General features: G+C 34.9%; 1 protein-coding gene across 4 annotated transcripts in view; it reads right to left on the bottom strand.

Moving 5' to 3' along the window:
- The window catches only part of cno (adherens junction formation factor afadin), a 59,528-nt gene that overhangs the window by 37,394 nt on the left and 681 nt on the right, over positions 1-21,453 (bottom strand). For all 4 annotated transcript variants that reach the window (XM_089633947.1, XM_089633954.1, XM_089633963.1 and 1 more), the window contains exons 2-8: positions 18,858-19,006; positions 16,560-16,668; positions 15,256-15,443; positions 12,001-12,157; positions 11,641-11,766; positions 10,544-10,701; positions 7,285-7,366 (exon numbers count right to left, since the gene is read on the bottom strand). In XM_089633947.1, coding sequence (XP_089490073.1) covers positions 7,285-7,366; positions 10,544-10,701; positions 11,641-11,766; positions 12,001-12,157; positions 15,256-15,443; positions 16,560-16,668; positions 18,858-18,965 — 928 coding nt within the window. In that variant the 5' untranslated portion in view covers positions 18,966-19,006. The remainder of the gene's footprint in view (positions 1-7,284; positions 7,367-10,543; positions 10,702-11,640; positions 11,767-12,000; positions 12,158-15,255; positions 15,444-16,559; positions 16,669-18,857; positions 19,007-21,453) is intronic.

Below are 21,453 nucleotides of genomic sequence, written 5' to 3'. Positions count from 1 at the left end.
ATGTTGTTTAAAATGTTTCTTTACGCCATATTCTTCAAAAACTACTTGTATATTTTTTTAAAATTCTTCACTTTTATAACTCTTAGTATAAATTCTAACTCGATAACTTATGTAAAACTTATTTATAATCTATGTAAAAGCCCCTATGGGCGTATAACAACAACAATAAACAATAAACAATAACTCCTTGGCTATTTGCATATAGATTTGATTAAATGAACCCCTTACCAGCAGTACGGTGCGATATGAAGCACTACTATTACTAGACCACGTGGCCGCCGTCTATATCGGAGGTGTCACGGCAGGTGTGTCGAGTGTCGATAGGGTGGGAATGCGTGACGGAGCAACTGGTACCCAACCCTTATCGGGCAGACAGGTGTTATGCAAAGGTTAACGTTTCTTATCGTCCATGCCCCGAGTATTGGGAAACCCGATCACCTGTATAGTTCACTATTGGTAAAATAGCTTGTTTTCATGATTATCTTTATCCTTGTCTGTTATACTGACTACCCGAAGCGACTACGACGCGAGACGCGCTCACCTCATTTTTTTATTGTGAATACCACAAAAAAGTTCCAACTTTCTGGAGCCAGTGAGACTACGGCATCCCCAACTAGGGTTGTTGTGAGGCTGAAGGGATTGGCGAAAGGAGGGAGATCGGAAAGAGGAAGGTTGGGAAGTACTTGGCTATTCAGATTTGGCCACCAACAAGTGCTAAAGCCATTACAAGGAACGTTTTGCCCGAATCAAAGGATGAGAAGCGAACTATTACAGTGGAAATTTGTGTGAATAGGTGACTGATATGGCCTACCGCAAAATGGGCTACTGGGCTAAAACATCCAACTAAGCGATACCAGAGTGAAGGGGTATCACTCGCGCTCTCGAAGAGAGTTTTGGGCAAGCAAAATCGCGCACATGTGAATTTGGGGCAGAATCGTCCTACTTTTCGTGCATATTCATAAATGCGTTGATTCTTTCCCATGCTTTTAGAAGCGGTGGAAAAGTTGATGGGAAAAATACGTTGCTTGTCCGGTCAACCATTCAGAAGTCAGGGCTCAGCCTCTCCACTGACCGACCGAAACGCCTAGAAAGTCGGCGGATGGCGCTATGTAGTTACTTTCAGATAAATAATAACAGCAAAAACTGCCACACCGGATATTCTAGTTTCTCCGAGGCGTCTCCGTGACTAGAATTACCGGTATTTTGCTTTTCGCCTAGTTCTAAACTAGAAATTCTTCGCATCCCTAAGCCGCGATTTGTCTAGTTTTTCATGTCTAAAAAAATGCGCCTATTCTAAATAATACGCGATGTTTTTTCGAAACTCCTACCTAGAGGCGCCACTTTCAATGCGACAAAAAGGGGACAGATAGAGGAAGACAAATGGTTTTTGATTTAATTTTTAAGTGGTCGGTCGAATGGTTGGGCCATTATTTCTCCGGATGTCTAAAGCTTTACACTTGTGATAAGTAGTGTAAAAACTGGGCACCATTAGAGAGAGAAGCAGACAGATATTCAGCGAGCTCTTTGGTTTTTGTGGCATAGGACCTCATAATACCAAAGATGAAAGGTTTCTCATGAGAAAACCTTCGAAAGAAAATTCTTAAAAAATAGCACAACGTAAATGAGCCACTTCCATGATGATTTTTATCTTCAGTCCAAAAAAGGCATTCATTTTTTTTTTAAATTTTTAATCGTATTTTCAAAACCGCACCAAATGATTTTTTTTATAAACTACTAAAGCTAACTGATAAGCCATCACGCCATTCATTCATACATTGTCTCATTTAGACTCTTGATATGGTCTGACTCAAGCATCAGGTACACTTTATTGTGCCATGTCATCCTCTACCATTAAAATTTGAGTCATATATTCTTAATCTATACCATAATATATGTAACCATCTTAATCTCACTCATATACAGTTATCAGCCTTACATTCTTTGCAGATCTCCACATTTCTCAGACAATCACAGACGGTTTTATCACACATACGCCTCAGGGATCTCATTTCTACAGCATTCAGCGATATAATAGCGATAAGTAAGCGGTAAGTAGCGGTAAGTGGTGTCGAAGGGTTCACACCTACAGGAGAGATTGCAATCATACATCGATTATACAAAGGTAGGTTGAAATTGTCATCTGAACATTTGCAATCTCAGAGATTTTTGACGATTACAGTTCTGTGAACCTCTCGTTTGGTCTAGACCATGTGCGCACTTTTTCCTGCCGCTGCTGCTGCTACTACTATGAGAAAATATGTAACTGAAACGGACTTACTTTTTTTTAAGATTGTAGAAATAATAGAAAAATTTAACATTAGTGCAAACTAAAATCATCAATTTCTATGTCAGTTTTAAAATAACAAATCTAAATTTCAAAAGATGAAGCAGGGTTGCAATATTTGAAAAAAATCAGTGTGGATTTTTATCACAAAAGTTTTTTTATACACATGTGTAGTGACGTCACATGCGAAATGCTAAAAACGCAGATTAATTTATTGGTGTTTTTTTTAAATAAGATGTAGATTTTAAAAATTTTGCAATTCCGTATTTACTGAAAAAAAAAAATCTTTCAAAGCCAAATTAAAATGCATTCAAGTGGTTCATACTATCTCACTCTTTATTTTACATTAATTTCACAAACCTGTCCTTTCAGAAAATTGATATTTCACAAAAGGTCCTGAAGAAAATAATTTCCCTCAAGGGTCTATGTCATCTTTGGGGATGATAATTGAAGGGTCTGGGAAGAAAAAGATATGAGGGGTGGGTAGGAATCTATCTATGTATTACAGTGTTCACCTACATATCACCTTGTTTGTGGCTCGGGGCCAGCCCTGCCCACAGACAAAATATATAAAAAACTTAAATCAGCCGTGGGAATGTTGCGGTTTTCCTTTGTTTTCCCTGAACTGAAAAATATTTTTTAAAGCATCCAGACCCCCTAGAAATTACTTGCTGACCCCTGCTATTCAAAATGCGCGCTTAAAAAAGCATCTCATGTAGGTACATGGCATTCAAAATTAAATTACATATTCAAGAACTTCCACGAATTTTACCAACAGCTGATTTTAAATACATATTTACTCATTCCACGTTTACGCTAAATGTGTATTTTGTAGTGACAACGTTACTGATAAGACAACATCAGTCCGATTTCACAAATTCTGTGTTCAATTTTTTAAATGACTCGACTGATAAAAAAGATATTTTTGTCAGTTGGCTATGTGCACATAGTATCAAAGGCAATATTGTACAGGATTATTTATTGATAAGTAATCTTGAGTAATTATCTGATGATTTTGTATGAAATGATGGATGATTAAAATCAGACGGTAAAATGAAACATCTTCGAAACTACCACTTCAATCCAAATATAAATGAATAGACTTGGAGATGTGTACATGTAAATCAGTCAATTAACACATTTTTGGCAGGTATTTTTTGCGCTGGCGCTACGCTGTTTTCGTGCATATCTACGCTATATCTTCTAAAATAATTAAAACATTAAGAATGGGTGCGGAACAGAGATAGAGATTAGAATCAGGTTTCACAGTCATAAAAACCCTCATTCTAGGAATTGAATTATTACAATAACAAATAATATACTATCCTTTTGTTGTAATACCGATGTAAACGAAAGGCGCGAAAATAAATATAAAAAGAAAACTTGCATTACTATTCGATAATTATGTACATATAGTTGGAACCTTTACAATGAGATTGGTATATAATATTCATATAAATACAGGGTGGCGCAGATGGATCGGGTGGTTTTAAAATACTTGTCAAACTGTCAATTTTAAAGGTATTGGATTGAAATAAAGTGCAAAACGTGTAGTTACAATGGAAATTTATTAAAAAAAATGTAAACTTAGATTTTAAAATTACATCCATCAAATGCCCTCCTTCTCGAGCGACGCATTCTTGGAGTCGGTCCTTGACGTTCCGCATTGCCCGCTCAAGCACATCACCAGGAATTAATGTGATTTCGTTGTGAATTGCTGCCTTCAACTCCTGGAGTTGAAGGCAGCAATTGAAGCAAATTGAAGCAAGAGGCAGGAAATGAAGGCAGCAATTCACAACGAAATCACATTAATTCCTGGTGATGTGCTTGAGCGGGCAATGCGGAACGTTAAGGACCGACTTCAAGAATGCGTCGCTTGAGAAGGAGGGCATTTGATGGATGCAATTTTTAAAAATTACCTTTACTATTTTTTTTTAATAAATTTCCATTGTAACTACACGTTTTGCATTTTATTTCAATCCAATACCTTTAAAATTGACAGTTTGACAAGTATTTTAAAACCACCCGATCCATCTGCGCCACCCTGTACATTAGGGTGTATCGATTTTTAACTTTTTTTTTGTTTTCAAATTCCAAGTTGAGAAAAAGTTGCTACTAGGTACCACAACTTACCACAAAAAGTTTTGGATTTTTAAAAAAATGTTTAGGTCTCCCGCACAAGGCTTAAAGTTTTAATTTTTTTCAAAAAATATAAAAAAAAAATAAAATCGTAATTTTTGTGTTCTGAACTCATTTTATGCCTTTTGTAAGAAAATTAAAATTAATTCCGGTGGTTTAAACTTAAAAAAAAACATGGTTCATATATGTACACAAAATTAAAAAATTTCATCAAAATTAACAAACTTTAGGGCTTGTGCGGGAGACCTAAAATCCATTTTTTATAAACAAAAATCGTTTCTTACTTATTTTTACGCCCTAATATTACTGTTTTTTAACTTGGAATAAACACAAAAGTTACGATTTTATTTTTAAAAAATTGGATATTTTTTGAAAAAAATTAAAACTTTAGGCCTTGTTCGGGAGACCTAAACATTTTTTTAAAAATCCAAAACTTTTTGTGGTAAGTTGTGGTACCTAGTAGCAACTTTTTCTCAACTTGGAATTTGAAAACAAAAAAAAAGTTAAAAATCGATACACCCTACTGTACATTGAATAACTGATTTTTCTGACATTGAAATAAGGCCGGCGCAAAAGGTAGAACTACCCTTCCCAGCGTTAAGCATCAATCGACCGAATGGGTAGAACTACCTTTCCCGGCTGAAATGTGTTAACACTGGATTCAATTAATGGTAACTGCACATTTCTAAGTACATTGCTGTAAACATAGTAAAAAAAATATATAATTAACACGTTGAACGCCACTGTGGAAATGAATAAAAATTACCATTTTAAATTTGAAAAAAAATACTCAGATGGCATCGGCGACCATCAAAACGTATTCCTTTTTTTTTTGACCAAAATTTTCCATGAAAATCAAGAAAATTAACTGTGGTCACCGGTGACCGTCATGGCGCTATGGGAAAAAATGACTATTTTCATTATGAGGTCACCAGTGACCTACATGGAGTTCAACGTGTTAATATTAAAGCAGAAAATTAATTTTTGTGTTTTCTGAAGCAGGTAAAACTCTCATACGGTGAGCTCTAGGGTCATGAAATTTAAAAGCTTTTCCACACATTTTAACGATCTCCTCAAACATTAATTTATGTACTCAATACGTCTGTCTCGACACAGGTTTATCCTAGTGAGACAGACATCGAAAAAAAAAACCTGTAAAAAAACTTTATATTGTTAATAAAAAATAAAATTAAAAATTTGATATTTGCGGAGATACCAGCATACAAGAAACAACTCTGGCGACTTGAAATTTATCTTGAGAATTCTTTTGACCGATATCAAACATATTTCACAATAAATCTCAACACGTCTACTTCAGCAATCAATTAAAATTTTCCCAGATAAATAATAATTTACTGTTTCATTTTTAAATTAAATCTGGTGTACCTCACCGAGCCCATCGACCAGTCACTCACATTTATAAGATGTGATATACTATTTTTCACTAGCTGACGTGTACCCGGTATTGCTGGGTGTTATCCTTAGGAGATAGGCACATGCCGTCACAGACTTTTCTGTAGGCCTTTTTAAGGTATACAATTTCGTAGTACATTATTTTGATGTACCTCATAAGGTTTAGACAACGTTAGCAATGTAAGCGCCCGAAAATATTTTTTTAGGACATGATCACAAATCATAGACATTTTTCTACTTTCTACAAATATACAAGGCGTATCCAGAAATTAAGTCTACTGAAGCTCTCACGACTGAATGAATTTTATTTTCGACTTACGTGTAGCCTGACTCTTCCCCTCCGCAACGAGACCGGTTCAAGGTCAATACGTTGAGAAGTGTCGACGCGACAACACGTTTCGTGAAAAATGTCAATCCAATCTCCCGCCAAATGCGAAATACGCGGCGTCATCCGTTATCTCGTTTGCAAGGGAAAACCTCCGTTTGAGGTTTATAATGAGGTGAAAACTGCATATGGTGATAAAGCTATGAATCGTACGAGTGTGTACAAGTGGTATCGCGAGTTTAAAAACAGTTCTCACCTCTTCACCCTCCGCCAAAAAGTTCAAAACCACAATTTCAGCCAAGAAAATCATGGCATCCGTGTTTTGGGACTGTCAAGGCATAATTTTGTTATATCTGCCTCAAGGGGAGACCATCAACTCTGCAAGATACTGTGAGACCCTAAAATAATTGCGGAAGGCGATTCAAAACAAGAGGAGAGGCATGCTGACAAAGGGAGTCAGCCTGCTGCACGACAATGCCAGACCACACACGGCCAATGCCACGAAGGAACTGCTTGCCTCGTTTAAATGGGATGTCCTGAACCACCCCGCGCATTCCCCTAACCTAGCCACCTTCAGATTATTATCTCTTTACCTCCCTGAAGCTGTACATGGGTGGAAAAAGGTTTTCAACCGACGAGGAGGTAAAGGAGGAGGAGGAGAAGTGGAGGAAGGGGTTGGCAGGAAACTACTTCGAGGAAGGCATCAAAAAGTTGATCCCACGCTTCACCACCTGCATTGAGAGGAATGGCGACTATGTCGAAAAATAGCTTACATATGTACTACGGTAACCATGTAATTTTTTTGTTTCAATAAAAAAATTTGTAACCTACAAAAATTCAGTACACTTACTTTCTGGATACGCCTCGTATTACGCATGAATTATATATATATACAAACCTTCCGGAAAAAATTCTCTAAATGATAGTGAAAACCCTATCTAAATCCGTTGCATAGTTTAGAAGAACTAAGCGAACAAACAGACAGATGCGGATAGCGACTTTATTTTATACTATTTAGAGACGTATTTGAACTGTTGAATAAGAAAAGAAAAAATCGTAAAATTGGACAACCAGGAGTAACAACAAGTACAATAGTAATTTATAAAAAGTGATGTTGACTTACCTCTATGTGGGTGGGTCATGACTATGGCTAGCGGACACTCATCATCATCCAGAACGTATTCGGAATTATCATGGCCATCAACCTAAACAAATAAAAATATGTTAGTAATCAATAAACAATCTTTTTTATGAATTCCATTCAATCAAACATCGCTCGGCAGCGGGATTATAATTTGTTAAAGAAAGACAATCATTCCGTATTTACAAATAATTTGACAATACTTGAATTCCTCTTTTTTTTACATTGGGTCGAGAGAGAGTCCGGCTAGAGAGGTCATAAACCAATCTCTCCCGATCTGACCCGCCACGCAGTAGGTGGGCAAACGCATCTGCTGCCAAGACCTAGACAAACCTCACCCCATGATCCCAGGCACCCCTGCTAAGTCACCGAAAGAAGCTAACCACTTGGCGTGACCTATGGCGGGGGTGTTAGTTATCCGATATATGTTTCCCGGGGCGGTGGTAGACATAATTGCCTCCCAAACTAAAAATCTTTAATATAAATACCAAATTAAAATCTTGTAAAATGTTGCTTATGCAATGATGAAGAACTAAGGCCCTTCTTCCTCAGGGATACGCAAATACCTGATACCCATGCTGTCTACTCACATCGCTATCAACTTGTCGCATACAGTCCCTAAAAAGCGCTACCGAAATCACGAGACCCGCGTTGCTACCGTATTGATGAATTCTCAAAATGTCAAAACTAGAATGCCTTCATAATCTCAATCACAACTGAACACTTGCTGTAGCTGTCATTTTTAGGTGGCCGGAAAAATCATCAAAATGATAATTCATCACATCTTTAAAAAGTTACATAAAGTCATGGAAAGTGATGAAATAAAAACTTTTATTAACTGGGTTAAGTAGGTTAGGTTAGGTTTAAATATTTTTTTTCATCGTTCTAATGACTTTATATCACTTTTAAAAGGTGTGTTGAATTGTCGATGTGTTGATTTATCATGGAACCCATTTTTATATCCTGTCGTTCTTTGATGACTCTTTTGCTCCTATCATTGCTCTGTAGACGCAAGTGACGCCATGTTTAAAGTCTCGACAGCGTGAGTTAAAACTACCTTGCCCGGCGGGTCGTGGGAAACTAGAGCAGCCGATGAGCCGATTGGAACTGGACGCTTTTGACCACTTTACAAACAAACTGACCAACTAAGCTATTTATATATCCAGCGTTTGCAGTGGGCAATCTAATTTCTTCAGGATGCTAAATCAATTTCACGTGATTCAAAATATATATTGCTCTTCAATACAATTTAAATTTTTATCAAAAGTAATATTATAATGACACGAACCTACTGTGACAATGTTCCAAGTAAAATTCGACAGTATTTTTTGAGGTATCTTGTGGTTCTTAACTTTCGAGTGCTGGTATCTAATCTAAATTGATAAAAAAAAAAAACTTTACGAATAAACTCATTTCCTACTTTCTCTTCAGAACTAATTACATAGACATATGAATATTAGTAGACCTGCCCTAAGTGATTAAAAGCGTATTATCCCCACTCCCCATACCGGTTCCATTGAGCCGGCTGGGCTCGCGTACGGCCTCAAGTGATATTTGAAAACGTGACGTCATCATTCTTGTGCGAACTATGGTCGAGGCATCATCGGTTCATTTTACGAAATAACACGGCAAAATGTTTACTTGTACTATGAAAACTGGTAAAAATAGATGCGAAAAAAGAGAATAAACCTAATTGTCGTATTACATTCCATATATAAGCATTATTTTATTTTATTTTAAGCATATTCACATCGTATAATATGAATCAGTTGTTACTATCACATCGAGTAACGTCTGGACGCGAAACACAAAGCTGGTTGGTTGCTGGGAAGTAAATTATGAACATTTATAAAAGTGTCTTAACTAAATACTCTGAACTAACTACGACTCTGAATATAGAAGCTGCCTTACTTTGCCGAATTTGGACTTCGCAAATTTGTTCATAACGTGGCGAGTAATTTGCGCTCCCATGTAAAAATGTCTATTCATTCAAAGCAGATTTTACTTTTAAGAAGTAAATGGTGATATTATAATGCAAGATGCCTATTTACTGTCAGATTGATTTATTGACGAATCACAGTCATCTTCACTCCCTTCGTTCTTCAACAGTTGATTTTACCCCTCGCCTTTATCTTCTCGTCTATTAATTCCTATGTCTGTGACTAATTATCAGTTTGAAAACACATTATAGTCGACGTTTGTCTTGTTCTTTTTCACACATCTTGCATGAAAACGAAAAAGGCAGATACTAGAACAATGCGTCACGTACGATCTCGATAATTAGAAACCGATGAGATTCATAAAAATTTATCTACAATCTTCAGGTATTTTTTTGTGAATACACGCATGATTCCTCACTGCTCTGAGCCAGTGGGACTATGGCAACCCCAATTGGGGTGTTGCGAGGCTGAATGAAGTGGAAAGGGATGGAGATCAGAAGATGAAGGTTGGGAAGTACCTGTCTATTAAGATCTTGTCACCAAACACGGAAAATTCGTCGTATAATACAGTCTTTATTGTAGCAGTCCGTCCACCAGCGAACGTTGAAAAAGATGCACAAAAAATATGACAACGGCTTTTCATAGAGAAGTCAATTTGAAAGCTATCAGAGAGGCTACACTAATAAAATAAAAGGTATCTTCTAGACTGATATTAGCGCAAGCGATTTTGACCTTATCCTTCATACAGTTTCTTTATAGATAAGGGTTAAAATGGCACTTAAAAAAATTAAACCAAGCAAAAATATTTCTTAGACGCCGGCGTCCGAGTCACAGTTGAGAGGTTAAAGCCCTTTCTACCTCTCTGGTATGAGTCTGTGACATTGTTACATTTACCTAAAATGCATAATTGAATGCATTTTGTAGTAATGCAATAATGTGCAGTATTCACAATTTTTTTTTAAACATAGGATGGTTGAGTGCCTCTCACTTCCTCCTTACATTGGAAATGTGATGAAAATATAGAATAAAAAATAACACTAGAAGTGCCTTCCAAACAAATTTGAATGCAAACAAATGTTCCATTTAGCCCAATAGCCCGTCTCTCTTACTCGCCTGGCATCTTGATCTCCATCTCATTTAAATTTCGTAAACAATGTTTTGTATTGGAAATCTAAGTCTTGATTTTGCAAATATTTAGATCACGAAACACGCCCACAAGGCACCTCTTGTGTTATTCTTTATTCTATGGATGAGAAAGTTAAACTAGAATGCAATAAAAATATAATATGATAGATATTTACTTGAACTAAGCAATATGTTTGAGGGTCTACTTTTCCGAGTCCGTATTTGTCCATCATTTCTTTGACCACTCCGGCAGCACAGTCATTGATGGACAGCAGAAGTGTTTTGTAAGGCACATCGGAGCAAAGGGACTCTCCATATATCTTCAGAGTGCCACCTGACAAAATAAAATATTACATTCATTAATTATTTCATAATTATTAGACATAATCTGTCTTACTTGTTAAATTCTTACGCTATGGTTCAGCGTTGGTATAATTAAAGTTGACCTAAACAATAGAGGTGTGTGTATATATGAGTACTGTGTTTGACTCAAATCTGGATGGGATACCTGCAGCATTTAGCATTACTTATCGGTAGTGTATAACCGTTATGCTACTGGTATAAAATGTTTAAAGTTAAAGGATTAAATTAATTTCTTTTATTTGGATGATAAGCAGCATATTGGAGTTTACAAAGCTATATTATGGTTCAATGAAGTTAGACTATAAAAAAAGGGCCGAGTTATAATCACATCGGTTTCCCACTTAGGCTTTGTGAGTCCAATTCCTCGGCTGGCTAAGTTCTCCATCACGACACAAGCAACATTTCTGCTTGGTGTATAAGAAACATATTTAAACTAAGACAAATAAAAAGATATTATGCACTTCGTCAATCTATCATAGAATACGGTATAATTGCTTGGGTCATATGTAAAGTACACAGAAAATTTATTTAAAAAACATGGAATGACCAAATATTCAATTTGTTTGACGTATTAATCCAAATATACATAAAAACACTACTAAGCACATTTTCGACCAAAAAACTAAATTTCAACAAACACACACTAACATTAATAAACCAGGTAGACAAGCATACATACAAAACATAAAAACTCAGTTTGCTAACAATACTGGTAATGCATCAATTAAAAAAAAAATTCAAATTAAATCGACCCAGCAGCGTGAGACCTGGTTTCAATTATGCGATAAGTAGATAACATAAATCAATAAAATAACATATTGCGTCACCTTGTAGGTCAGGACATTAATATAATATATTATGTATCATTAAATAAATTAATTTTAATTGATAGATAAATAATTATTATTACCAGTATCGGGACCGCCATCTTTGGATCGGAATTGTTGTAGTTTCCTTTCCAATTTTTGTTGACGTCTTCTTCTCATTACAGCTTCAGGATTGGATATGGATCTAGTGAAAGATGTTTCAGGTAATTCTGAAAATAAAAATATAAAAGTTTTATAATTTTTCCTAATGTACAATAATTAAGAATTGGCAGGTAAAAACTCGATACGTAGAACATGAATCTACAATAAAATTTTGTAAAAACTTATTGTAGATTATTGTAAAAAATTATAGATGGCAGCACTTCAGAATGTAGCTAGCACAGAGCGATTGTGGATGGCAGACATTTATATATTATATAATTTGAATAAAAGAATGTAGTTACCGGTATAAAGCTTTTCTGCGACAGGATAGTTCTCGTCCTTCGTCATGTCTGATTTCATTCTTGATAATTTTTCTTTTTTCTTTAGTTCTTTTTTCTCTCGTTTAGATAATTTTCTCTTAAAATTAGAGTTGGCATCCACATTACTAACTACGGAAGACTGAAATAAAAGAGTATGAATTAGGTAAGTTTTTAGATTTTCACGGCCAAAAGCATTTTTGTTGTTTGTTTTTGGGGTGTTATGCCGTGTTACGCTAACTCCTTCTTTAGCCGAAGTTTCGGACAGCGTTGCAGTGTCCATCATCACATATCTTCGGATCTACCGGATCTGCCCTGATAATGGACACTGCAACGCTGTCCGAAACGTCGGCTAAAGAAGGAGTTAGCGCAACACGGCATAACACCCCAAAAACAAACAACAAAAAAGAGTATGAATCAATTTTCGAAATACGTAGTCACAAATAAATAAGTCAAAAGCAGCGTTAAATAATCCTAAATTATGTGGTTGTTGAGATAAATAAAATACGAGAGAGCTTCATTATATGCAAGAAAGATAATATGATTTATGCTTTCTGAAGAAGAAAATTAGCTTTGATCATGTGCAATTTATTCATTTCTACTGTTGTGCTGTATAGACACAGAATTTTTTCATTTCAAAGTTTGACTCAAATGGTATATTCTATGGTATCGCAATATATGCAACCGCAACTGTTACAGATGTATCATTTTATTGTGAATACTGAACATGTTTCTTAACTGCTCTCAACCGTCTGGAGTCAGTGAGACTATTTCATCCCCAATTGGGGCATGTTGCGAGGCTGAAGAGAGTGGGGAAGGGAACGAGATGGGGAAGAGGCAGCTTGGAGAGTAGCTGGCTATTCAGATTTGGTCACCATAGAACGTTAATGCTAATGTTTTGTTTCTGAATCGTGGTCTTTCAACAGGGTGATACTGAGAGTATCTACCATCCTTTATTTTAAATGAAAGATTGAGTTGACTTATCAAATAAGTATGCTACTTTATGTACTACAGAATATGTACAAGTCACCATTAACCCTTTGTAAGCGGACTTCACAGCAGTTGAGTTGCAAGAAACCGTGTCCCATAGGCGGATGTCACAACAGTTGAACATCAATAAAAAATCAATCCATAAAAAACAAAGTTTCTTTACTACATATTATGTTTTATATACACGGTGTCCGGAAACTCGTAGTACAAGCGGGAAACTGGAGAATCTACACCACATGGGGAACCCAAAAAAACATAAAGTTTTTTGATTTGAGCATTTTCAAAAAAAAAAAAAAAAAAACCAAAAAAAATATTTTTCGGCTATTTTAGGGTTAAAGTTTTTTCTGGTGTTTAGGGTTGAATAACAGATGTTTTAACCCTGCAGAGCAGAAATATTTTATGATTACACCGGGTTAAATGAAGGGTGATTTCAAAATAATGCTTCAAATCCGAGTTTCTTCATTTGTTTTACTTTCAAATAGTTTTAATTAGTTAGGTACTTTGATCTTCAGTAATAATTTATAAGAATTTGATTAAAAAAAATTAAAAAAAAAAAAAAAATAAACAATTTCAAACTCGATTTACTCGATAACGAAAGCTCAAATAAAAAAAAAATATACTACAAAATCGACTCCAAATGTGATGTAGATTCACCAGTTTCCCGCTTGAACTACGAGTTTCCGGACACCCTGTATATATATATAAATGTTTTAATATATTATATATTTTTTTAAATTGGTTTACAGAGTATTGAATCTTCCTACCGAGGAGGAACTGGAGTCGACAACTACACCAACCTCGCCAAATGCCGACCGGCTAGGAGCAAAATTTATTTCTTATATCAACTGCTGTAATATCATCTGATTTCAGAGAAATGCGTATATGTCTGCGTTTGTATATGTGATTGCCATTAAAGTTAATAGAATGCAATGTCACCGACAACGAGTCTATCTGCCAAGTTAAAGCTCGATAGAATTATGGGAAATGGGTAATTTCTGCTTCCAAGATTTGCATTCATTCATTCCCGAAAAATTTAAATAGATGTATTTAAAAAGTGTCACATTCAGGGGCACCTTGCAATTTAAAGAGTTAATAATAACTAATACATTAGTATTATTTTCCTATACAAAAATATTTTTCTACGGACGAATATTTGTTTTCCCATACAAACAATTCAACTTTTTATACCTAAAAACTACCTTAAAAACGTTGAAATTTACTTGTACTATCATGTAGAATCACCCCCAAAGTTAGCACACTTTACACCGGACACCCTGTATATTGTACGGACATAAGTAATAGGTTACTTTTAGTATGCAAAATTAATATCCTTATAATTTTGTAATATAATGAATGTACTTGTATATGTCTAAAATAATTTCATAGCTATGTTTTTGCTCTTCAATAACATTGGTTCAAATCATAGACATATGAATATTAGTAGACCTGCCCTAAGTGATTAAAAGCGTATTATCCCCACTCCCCATACCGGTTCCATTGGAGCCGGCTGTGCTCGCGTATGGCCTCAAGTGAAATTTGAAAACGTGACGTCATCATTCTTGTGCGAACTATGGTCGAGGCATCATCGGTTCATTTTACGAAATAACACGGCAAAATGTTGACTTATGCTATGAAAACTTGTAAAAATAGATGTGAAAAAGAGAATAAACCCAATTGTCGTATTACATTCCATATATAAGCATTATTTTACTTTATTTTAAGCATATTCACATCGTATAATATGAATCAGTTGTTACTATCACATCGAGAAACGTCTGGACGCGAAACACAAAGCTGGTTGGTTGCTGGGAAGTAAATTATGAACATTTATAAAAGTGTCTTAACTAAATACTTAAACGAAATATTCGACTCTGAAAATAGAACCGAATTTGGACTTCGCAAATTTGTTCATAACGTGGCGAGTAATTTGCGCTCCCATGTAAAAATGTCTATTCATTCAAAAGCAGATTTTACTTTTAAGAAGTAAATGGTGATATTATAATGCGAGATGCCTATTTACTGTCAGATTGATTTATTGACGAATCACAGTCAGCTTCACTCCCTTCGTTCTTCAACAGTTGATTTTACCCCTCGCCATTATCTTCTCGTCTATTAATTCCTATGTCTGTGGTTCAAATGCATTAATTATTAACATATAACTTATTACCACCTTAATACTGAGATTTTGATTATTGTGGAATTTCTACTAACGCCATGTAATAATAACGCATAACCACGGAATGGACTCACTGTCTTGTGGGCGACATCCTTCAGCAAGAACCTCCCCTCCCTATCGTCTATGTGCCAGTTCAATTGCACCAGGAGAGGTTTCTCGTCTCCGGCTAACTTCCTCTCCTCGTGGGAATGCAGTTCGTACACGGCATAAGATGCCACGGACAGCATCCTCATATCCGGACGGAATTTTTCTATTAAAGTTTCTGGAAACAAAACAAAATTCAATCAAAAATCAGAACCAATCAAACAGTCATTTCACTGAATTCAATGTAACCCACAAAAGCCTATGTCATAAAAACGATTATTTATTAGAGTCATCATGGCATGTCATGCATAAAATGTAGGTCAAGCCAAAATGTGAAAGATTATCCTCTTCAAATATGAAACCATATTATTCCTAAACCCAATCAATGTTTCCATAGTCATGACAATGTTTGATCTATAAGATGTACTCTCTCTGTCTTAATGGGGGGAAATATCAAACTGTATATCTTGCAAATAGGAAAGAAATATGCAACATTATTTTCTGAACACTTTTGTTACCCCGTAAAAAAATCAAGGGATGGAAATGATTTTGCTTAAAAAAAATGTTAATTTTAACTTTAATTTTACTTGGAGCATAGGTAGGTACTTATCACTTTTAAAAATGGCCTGCAAAAATAAGCCATATAAAATATTATAGGTAGGTATTTCAAAATTTAACCTCCATTGTAGGCACCTACTTATTTGTCTAAATTTGAAAAGATCTTTTTTAATTTGATAATTTCCTCAAAAATCCATTCCAATTTTGAAAATTTTACAGGCAGAAAAATGTTCTTTTCATTTTTAATTTTACTCAGTTTAGGTACATTAGTGTCACTTAAAATGGTCTGCAAAAGTAAGCCACATAAAAAATTATTATAGGTAGGTACTATATTGAAATTCAACCTCCTAGGTAGGTACCTACTGAATCGCTTGTTTGGATTTAAAAATATTATTTTTTAATTTGATAATTTCCTCGAGACATTTTGAAAAGTTTACAGTCAAACACACGAACATACTCAACTCAGTAAATTGTGTTTTACTAGCGCAGACCCGTGAAGTTCACAAGATAATCTGAATACTTGACAAATCAGTTCCAATTTTGAAAATGACAGCTAAAATAATATTCTGTTGAAAATATAATATTACTATAGGTTGGTACTTTATCGCTTGTCGGAATTCTTCACACAATCATTTCCAACTTTGGAAATAACAATAATTCAAAGCAAATTTGAGTACATTGAACCTGAGTTACGTAGGACACACGCACAACCGAAAGTAATATTTTTGATTCTTACCAATAACATCATTTGCTGTTGCATCTGAAGCAACTCTTATACATTTGGTAGCGACTTTCTGGCCAGAGTCTTGGAAGTAAAATCTCATCACCCCGTGAAAACTCAAATCCTGAAAGAAAATAATCAATATTTAAAAAAACATTAAAACATCACTATCATCTTGCAATCGTTTGATTTATGAAGGTAGATAAATTGTTATTGATAAGAAATGATAAAATTATGTAAATAAACTAATAATAATCTACTAACTAAATGTGCCTATATAAAAATACTGAGAAATTGTGGAACAACAAAAAATTATTAAGTGAATATATTTTCAGATTGCACAGCATTGTTTTGAATTGAAAATGATATAGAAATAAGTACAGCTGTATTTATAATTTGCACCCTTCACTGGGAAGGTTTTAGTTAAGCTGCAATAAACCTTTAAGAATGTGTTCAGTACAAGCACTTATAAGATTTCAAAGGAATGTGTATCGGGAGATATTACTTATTATTATTAGATACACTATAAATATTATGAACTGCAATCTTCTACAAATGAGAGAAAATTCAATGCATTTAATGCACTAGGAATGATACCGACTGAAATCATAACATTAATAATTATAAACAATTCAATAAATTAACCATGCCTTGGGAGCTCAATAAACAACAAATATTTAGATAAAATATAATATTTGAAACAATGTATTTGCAATATTTATTTATTTACGCCCATCCGGTTTTTACATAAAACAAGTATAAATTAATTGCATTACACAGTGCATTTAAAATTTAGGGAAGAGAATAAAGGGTTTTGATAACTGTAGTAAATAACGAAAAACAACATAAAAGAAAAAGTTAAATATAAGTTAATATTTACAAAAAAAAGTAAGTTACAGATTATATAATATAATAATGTTAGCGAAACAAAATGTTTGTAATTTCCGATTTAATTTTAGTATGGAATAAATGAAAATATCAACGGAACTGAATTTATTTCCAAGCCTATGTAACCTTAGGACTGGAGAATTAATAAAATGGTTGGTTTTATATGAATAAACAAAGAACAACTCAGGAAGTCTCGTTTTATATTTATATGGAATGAGCCTGATGGATTTATTTGCATGAGAAAAACGGGTAGTAAGAAATTATGTTTTTACATATGAGGCCTTGACATATTCGAGGATGCTCTGTGGAGGGTCTATTTAACCCGTGGGCATGTCAGTGCACAATAAATTGGCCGCACTTTTCGTTACTTTTTGAAATTCTGAAGATACCTCATACGCGAGGTGGCGCAAGGGTGGGGTGTCGAAAACTACATGGGACCATGCAGTTCATGTAGGTATAGGTAGGTACTGTCCTATTTTTGTCATACTAAGAGCTATTACTGTTTACCATTTTTCTACTCATTAGCGTTCAAAAACGCATAAGTAAGTTTTCCAAATCAGGAAACAAAAAACAATTGATTGTCTCTTCAAATGAATCTACCTACAAAATGATTGTGGTAAAAAATTTTAGTTCTTCTGAAGTCGGGTCTCCAGCGAACTAATGTTTTCAAAACATCCAGGGGCCACAAATGTTTTTATTTTCCATCGGCCACGGAAAACTAAAACATTGTGGCCCTGCCCCAATGTTTCATGTTTGCACAAATATTTGGTTAGATATTTACAGTAATACTGTCGCTAGAGACCCGCCCTGTTCCTTTAATGTTCTTGTGATTCATAAACAAAAAGTGCGAAATTTAGATGTTTAACAATTTCAAAGTGCGTATGCCTGAGGGCTAAACTAGACACATACGAGGGTCTATGTTCTAGTAATGTATGTGGGCTTGGCCTATATCCCACATCGCTCGCCATATGGGAAGAAATGGTGAAAGAAAGAGTGAATCTGTTGAATGAAGGAGGAAACACAAAAGCCGGGAAATCACACCCAAGCTTTTGAGCACAAGAACAAGCTGTAATAACGACCCATCCACGTGGAAAAAAATGCCAAAGAACGTACAAATGCAGGACACATGTCTGGTGTGTCAATGATGTTAGCTGTTGAAATATTGGTAGAACAAACACAGCAATCCTGTGTGATGACTACATTCTAAAGATTGTAATCAATTCATTACGATAAGATAATTTATTCTATTGCTTGTTTTTGCAGAGTCCAGACCAGGTATGGCTACCACACTCAACAGTAGGGTAAACTTTTATATTATATTTAAAAAAAGGTGGAATAATGTCCCTGAAAATGATCAATGATCAAAAGGTGATTGATCCAAGTGGTCCTATCTTGAATAACAGAGATAAGTGATAAGAAGCACACCTCGTTAGGTTCGCTCAGCTCAAAGAGATCCAGGCGATTGACATTCCACTGCTGGATCATGTTGCGCAGTGCCTCCCTCTCCAACATCCTCTTGTCGGGGCCATTCATGGTGGCGGCCTTGTGTAATCACACCATCAAACAGTCCTTATCTGCAAAACAACAAACATACATAATATGATGAATCCAACTGATGAACCAAGTGACCTTAGCATTCCTCTAAGACCTCCACCAACTCTCCTCCACCATACGAAGAAGAAGAATCCAGACAGCCTCTGTAACATAACGGTATCACTAGTAGCGGTTCGTGGCCTATCTCATTAGGAGTTCAATCGAAGAATAAAAGAGGAGGGGAAAAAATTAGTTAGTTATATGTTAGTCTTTTCGATGTTATATATATTTTTCCCTAGATGTAAAGGAATCTCATCACATCACTGCACTGGAGATTTGCCATCTACCAACAGAATATAATTCGGGGATTCATTAAAACGTCTGTGGCTAAAGAATAACGTCACAGGTCACAAAAAATAATTTTAAATACGAGAATCGCAATTTACACAAAAAAACTGTTCATTTTTTTGTATAAAAATGTAACTACATAAAACACGATAATCACAGAAAAAATATGTTCAATTTGCGAAATACTATTCTGTCCAAATTTGGTATTAAAATCTCATAATCGCTGCGCACACGGTCACCTAGTAAAAACCCAAGGTACGCATGTGTACCACTCTGGCGCCACTAATAAGTTTTGTATGAACTATTTCTTAGAACAGAAAGTCCCATAGTCTCTGACATTCATAACGCACAAATGGGATTCATTTCGGACTGGCTCGCTTTAACAAGGAATTTGAATGGCGCGGTGTTTAAATTAAAGTGTGGTAAAATTATAATATAGGTTTATCTATCACTCTACTTTGAATTAGGAAGTTCGTGGCTCAATTCCCATTGCAGCCCAAAAATAAAGATATCGTACTGAATGTTTCCATTTCATAAATGGGCGTAGCTAGTTGAGCTGTTGATTGTTAGTTGAAGATTGGTGAAAATTACAAAACACTTTACCAGGAAACATGGACTGAAATGGAAATAGCTGAACACTACAATGAATGAACAAAAGTCTTACGATAGTATTGCAACCTAACCGCATTCATGGAGAACAAGAATGAATGAAAACTATATGTTATCGATCGCGATATAAACAAATCAAGCCCTTCGCCTTTAATGGGAAACTAATGAAAGCAAACTTATCACTGGGTAAATATATAATATAAGGACCATAGACTTATGAATATTCATGTCTATGATAAGGACAGATATTTTTGGTACAAGGACAGATAATTGAGTTCACAGTCACATAAATATGTGACAATTACTATAACCTATCTCTGCAAATAGCCCTTAAGACCTTATGTAGGGTATTGTAAGGCTTAGGTCAGCAGACAACACTGATTTTCTTACGCAAAATAGTTTAACTGCAAATCTATTTTTGCACAGTAGTTTACTTTGTTTTTGCTGTTGCTTAGTAAAAAAAAAACTTAAATTTATAATGAAAACTACTAATATTAACAAGCAACAGAAGTCTTAATTTTTTAAACTGCTTTACGTGGAGCACATTGATTCATTGTAGCTATCAATTTAATACTTTCCTTACGACAGCTGTGATACCAGTTTTGTAAAGTTCACTAATCTAATCAACATCACAACACCTAAACTAGCTACGCCCATGCATATGAAATGAAAACAAACAAATCAAATCTTAATTTTTAGGCCGTATTGGGAATTGAATCAAGATCTTCATAACTTCAAATGATTACCATCATGCTGCAGAGGCTTTTGAATTTCATGGCCATAAAGAGGTTAAGAACCACAACATAACCAACCAGGGTAACAACTTTAAATAGTAAAACTTTACATATTATCCCAGTTCCGCCGGAACAGGAACGATTCGTTTGATGTATTACTTTATTGTTAAACATAACAACTGATGAAAATAATATGTTCACAATTCCAATTCAAATCATTAGTCTACTAAAGTTTACAATAACATAATAACAAATTAGGTTACTTTAAATGGAATATTATTAAAGAATATCCTAGTTTTATTGTTGAAGAGCATGCTTCTCCGCAAATAATAACAATTATGCTAGCTATCCTCAAACACTAATTCAACAGCCAGTTGGAAGTATGACACATGCATTTAAAGTTAGTCATTCCTGAGAAGGTTGCAGTCACAATAAATAACCACACAAAAAGTTATAAACCATCAACTCAAGAAACATATAAATCGCCAATTCACTCACTCGACAGCAGAAAACTTTAATTAGAAAGTGGTAAACTGTCAACATAGTAAAATAGGGCAGCCTTCTAAGAATTCTGACAGCATTGCAACTTCAATTATTTGTATTTATTTGTAATCATAATTAATTACTAAACGGATACAACTTTACAGAACGTGATTTTAAAACGGTGTAATTATTTAACTTACTTCTTAATCAATCACTCGAACTTTTGTTTATCGTCAAGCTGGGAGATAAACTTTAAAATAAATAAGAATTGTCACTTCTCAGCGAACAAAATAAATGCGTTTTCTAACAATTTC

Source organism: Hesperophylax consimilis, chromosome 1 (genome assembly GCF_061612785.1).
Source record: "Hesperophylax consimilis isolate HC1 chromosome 1, BYU_Hcon_1.0, whole genome shotgun sequence".
NCBI classification, from domain to species: Eukaryota; Metazoa; Arthropoda; class Insecta; order Trichoptera; family Limnephilidae; genus Hesperophylax; species Hesperophylax consimilis.
Note: the sequence above shows the minus strand (reverse complement) of the source record. Positions and strands in the feature narration are given on the sequence as shown.